Source organism: Gavialis gangeticus, unplaced genomic scaffold (genome assembly GCF_001723915.1).
Source record: "Gavialis gangeticus isolate Ggan-Ray unplaced genomic scaffold, GavGan_comp1, whole genome shotgun sequence".
NCBI lineage: Eukaryota > Metazoa > Chordata > Crocodylia > Gavialidae > Gavialis > Gavialis gangeticus.
The window spans coordinates 59,733,512-59,738,784 of record NW_017728994.1 but is presented as its reverse complement, the minus strand read 5'-3'; the positions used below and the strand labels follow the sequence as shown (position 1 = coordinate 59,738,784).

At 39.8% G+C, this 5,273-nt stretch overlaps 1 protein-coding gene across 3 annotated transcripts in view; it reads left to right on the top strand.

The window, feature by feature from the left end:
* SHTN1 (shootin 1) overlaps nt 1–5,273 on the top strand; it is a 98,728-nt gene that overhangs the window by 43,786 nt on the left and 49,669 nt on the right. For all 3 annotated transcript variants that reach the window (XM_019502896.1, XM_019502895.1, XM_019502897.1), the window contains one exon: nt 860–954. In XM_019502896.1, the coding sequence (XP_019358441.1) occupies nt 860–954 (95 nt within the window). The remainder of the gene's footprint in view (nt 1–859; nt 955–5,273) is intronic.

The following is a 5,273-nucleotide window of genomic DNA, read 5'->3' as shown; positions in this document are numbered from 1 at the left end:
CCAGCTGGTGCCGGGGTGGGGTGCAGGATGTGGACATGGCAGCACTGGGAGTGGGGGCTATGTCCTGCTGCTGCTTGTTGTCTTCCGCCTGGAGTGAGCCACGCTTGCATCCCGCCCCCCCCTACTCCAACCCGACTGGGCCAGCGGCAGCAGGGCATAGCCCCCGCTCCGAGCTCTGCTGCACCCTCATCCCACGCCCCCCTTCCTGAGTAATGTGCCCTCCCATCCCAGCTGGGCAGTTTGTCCTAGCCCCAGCCCCTTCCCTCCCCTTTCCCCCCACCCCAACGGGCTTACCAGCTGTCAGCTGCCCGTTTAGTTTGTGGCCGAATCTCTGAAGTGGCGCCAAATCTTTCAGATTTGATTTGGCCAAATCAAATTGGGACAGTGATTTGAATCTCTGAATCAAATCACTGTCTTCTGAATCAGCTGAATCCGAATCTGAAGCGAATACTTGCCGCTTTGCACAGGCCTAATGTGTACACATGTGCACATACTTTTAAAAATACAGAAAATATGTATTTATCATTTCTATCACCATGAAATGTAGCCTGTTGTGGGATAGAATTAAGTTAATCAACAGCTCATAGAAACACCATCCAGCAGTTTATGATCAGAAGAGAAGAGAATAGTGCAGTCCCAGCAGATGTGTTTAGGGAGGAAGCTTAGGAGAGAAAATGGTAAAGATTGAATCAAAATATTAAGGCTGGTGAGGACCAAATATAGGTCTGTGGAAATGTAAAAATGGCTATTCTATTAAGATAAATACTTTGAACAATCCTGGCCTATAAACTGTATCCTTGCTCGTTTCTCTTACTGTGTATTGTTGCTGATTTCTTCATGTTATATTTTTCTTTCTTAGTGTCTGTGATGGCAGTAGAAGAATATGAAGAGCTCCAGGTGAACTTCGACTTGGAGAAGAACCTCCGGAAAAAAGCAGAGTCGTTTGCACAAGAGGTTGGTAGTTCAAAAGAAGTTCTGCAGATGAAAGAGCTACTCCAAACATGGGCCTTGAGATTAAATTTTAATTTAAAAGCATGAAAGAGATGCGAGCAGGCTTTGTGCCTAAAGCATATGATCTTTGTTTAGGTCCCAGCCCTCTTACCGATCCCTTTTTATAATCTTGGGTAAGCCACACAATTTTCATAATAAATTATGCAATAATACTTCACAGGCATGTTTGCACAATTTAATAGGCATTACATAGCGCTATAGAGTCATTGCGGGGGGAACGTTGCAGAAGTGTAAAATATTTTTGATGTTTATATATTAAATTCAGTTACACTCCTCATTTCCTTGTGTGAGTTCTGCATTTAAATTGTCAGGGCTCAGACAGCTATAACATTCGAACGTATTTCCAGCAGATGGGTTTGGCAAGGAGGAATTTCTTATTTATTTACTTTTTTTAAAAAAACCTTAAATTTTAGCGTACTCATAAAATATGTGGACCCCACTGAAGAATTACAAATAGTGTTTGTTCAGATATGTGAATTATGGCTGCAGTTTGCTGCATGTCTTTAGAGCAGACCCACAAGTGTTGAAAACTTCAGGCTGAATATTCTGCTTTCACCTGCAGACAGGGATAAGATGTAAAAGCTCAGATTTTGGTGTTTTATGAAAATAGTGGGGTTGGAGTATTGTAAATGTGATGATCCTGGACATGTACTAGAGGCAAGGATTTTTTGTGCTATTGTTTATTGGACCAGCTGTATAGTTGGGAGAGCTGTTAGAAAAGCTTATGGCTCTCAAACCCCTTCTTCAGGTCTCCTGCTCTTCTATCAGGTGCTTTGAAGAAGGCTTTGGTGCCAGGAAGCTTGTTTAACAGCTCTTCCAACTATAAAGGTATCGTAAGAAATTCTTGCTTCTCATACATTATGAAAATACAAAGAGGAAAATAATCTCCAGTATATTATAAAGGAATCCCTTTCACCATCGTTCCAATATTGCCTCCCATGGAAATCCTGATGATACTTTCTTGTAATATTGCCAGTCCTAAAAGCTTTAAAAGCATAATGTTGGCTTAAAATCACAAGTTTTTTTAAAAAGTTGACATCTTTTTATATTTGCATTCTGCTTTTGAATCTTGAGTGTATATTTTTCAAGCATTTTTTCCCATTAAAAACAGCTGGGGAAGAATTTTTTTTTTTAATGGATTCAAGTATTGCAGTGCTTGTAGTAATTTGGAGGCCCTGAATGTAAGTGTTGTGAACCAAAGGAATGTTTTAAGCCTAGTTTGAAATGTTTGGTAGATTTGAACATGTGATGTAGGCAGAAAGAGATTTTCATTTCCTAGGAGTTAATTTTTTTGGCTCTTTGGCTGTCTTTTTTAACTAGTCTTCCTATGAAATCAGTGTGCCCACAAGGTTAGCCATCAGATTGTATTGGAGGGCATATCTAATTTGCAAGATTCTGAAAAGCAATGAGTATGTTATGGTGTAGATGTTTAGATTCCCAGCTAGACCTTTGCTTTGGCCTATGTATTCAAGACCTTCATATAAGAAAAGAGTTATACAGCGGGTCATAAAAACAGAAGAAATCGTTGTGGGTCAAGGGTCCTCAAAAGGTCAAGAATGAACTTGGGTCTGGGAGGTAGAGGGGAAGCTGTTAAGTGTAACCCAGCGTGATTTCGATTTGCTTCTTTCCTTTCTAATATTGATGGGGCCATTGTAGAGGTTCATGAGTTAATGACTGTTTGGCTCAACAGAGCTGTGCCTCTAAATTAAGGCAGTAGAAGCTTGTGATTTTAGAACCAGAAGCCCTGCTACCCACAACCGAGCAACAGAGCATTTGTTTTTAATGAGCCACAAGGATTCTACCTACAGGATGGAACATAGAAGATTTAGCACCCCAAAACCTAATGTATTTTGTTGGTGGACACAGCGCATAACTGTCTTGCTAGTTCATATTCAGCTTTGTATTTAAATCAGTACAAATAATTAAGGAGAAAATAAGATTTTCAACATCAGATCATCATTCATCTGTATAGGAACAAAGACCCTCTGGCGTCATCAGCTCTACTTCATACAGCCACATCATATCATCTCATTCATAACGTGGTCAGATGCTTTCCCCATGCTGCTCCTACTAGAAAGTTGTCTCAGAACCTTGCTGTTCTGGTGGGTAGAAACCTTCTAATTTCCAGTCTTCATTTATTCCTGGCCATTTTGTACCTATTTATTTTGTACCAACACTGTTCTTTAGTTTAAATAGCCCTTCTCCTTTATCTGATGCATCAGTTGGGAACAGCCATATCGCTTCTCAGCCTTTGTTTTGCTCACCTAAACAAAGACGAGCTCTTTTAAGCTCCTCTCATAACCCTTGATCATCCTAGTAGCACTTTTGTGTACATTTTCCAGCTCAAATTAATTTTCCTTGAAAATAGGTGACCAGAAGTATATGCAGCGTTCCAGTGAACGCTCACCTGTGCCTAGTACAATAGCATCGCCACTTCATGTCCCTATAGAGGATGCTTCTCTTGAGACGTCCTGTAGAGTTTCATTTGTCTGTGTTTTAGCTGCTTCATATTTGCGGCTCAGTCCTGTCATCAGTTTATACACTGAGTCTTACCCCAGGTGTGATATTTCCAACCGATGAACTCTTAGAAATTCTTGTTGTTTGTCCCCCCACCCAGGCATGACCTTGCATTGTGCTATTAGGTTTCATCCTGTTGCTTTTATACCAGTCCTTGAGGCACCCATTTCTTCCTGTATGATATTTCAGTCCTCATCTGTATTGACAATGTCTTTCAATTCCTGCCTTTTTTGTGCCAAGGTCACTAATAAGAATATTAAATCAAATCTGTGTCCAATCAACCTTTGAGGGACTGTCAGTAACCCCATCCAGCCTTATAGTTCTTCCTTCAGTCTAACCCAGTTGTCTTCCCGTTAGTTGGTTTCTCACCCAACTTATAGAAACTGTATTAATCACCATTTTCTCCAGTTTAATCATTTTGAATGTGGCACTATATCATATGTTTTAGTGAAGTTTGTATTATTATATTTCCATTGTCTAGAGAACCTCTTGTTCTGTTCAGGAAACATATCAGGTTTAATTTGGCTTGGGTGACTTTTCATAAACACATTTATCAGTTCAGTTGCTAAACCTTTAATCACTTGATTAATCAGTTTGTTATAAACAAAGCAGATTTGAGGTTTACATAATCTACCTTAATGCACCTGTCCAAGCATCTTCTTCATACATTATATATGCAATGATAGCAACACAGATCAAGTTAGCCACCTGCCCCGAACCAGAAATGATTAGTAAAAGGGATATAAAAATCAACTCCTCAACACTTCTTATACACATTGGCCTCAGATCATCAGGACAGAGGTGGGTTTTGCAGAATAATCTTAGAGCCAGTAGCTTTGGGCTAATATGGATGAAAAAAGAGTTATTTTTTTTTTTGAGTCAAAGAGATTTTGTATACAGCTTGCTAGCTACTCATTTCTCCTGTGTGCGCCCCCATTTTTTAATATTGAGGGGCAGAGAGCTAGAATATCTCTGCTGGCCTCCACTGTGAGAAGATGGCAAGGGGAGAGTTGCAGTTTCAGGCCTTTAAGATCTGATCCAAAGCCCCCTGAAGCCTTTTAGAAATTAAAACCAAAAACAGTCCCTCCCCACGCGCCGCCCCCCCTCCCACTTTAAATTCCATCCAGGTGAATTTATGTACATTCAGCTCATTAGCTAAATGGAAGGTAAATGTTGCCTGTATTTATTAAGTACTGAATATTTATCTTAAGACTGCATGCTTTAAAATTCTGCGCAGGATAATGTTAGCTGGTTGTAAATATTTTTTTCTTGGGAAACCTGAACTTGCGCATCACACTGACTGGTCTCCTGCAAGTGAATACTGCAATTTTTCTCTGCCTTTAACTCTCCTGGAGCTATATAGTACCTGCTGTTTTATTACCTTTTTTCCCTATATGTTTGTCTGCCATGAAACCCGTATAACTTTTATGTCCTAAAAACCAATATAGAATTACCAAGCATCACCTAGTATACCCTACATTTTACTAAATTTCTTTCAGATTTCTTACCATTGATTTAGCTTTACCTTCTGACAGCAGTTATTTGCTTCTGCATGCTGGATGATGCAAAGGTTATTGGTTTAAAAGGCCTTACCTCTCTGAGGTAAGCAGCATGGAAATACAAAGCTAGACTATTTTTTAATAATGCTCTGGGTTTGGAACGTTGTGCTGTCTTATTTGATCAGCGTAACAGTACTGGCATATCCCCAGATAAAATGACATGCAATCAAAGCTATATACTATGTA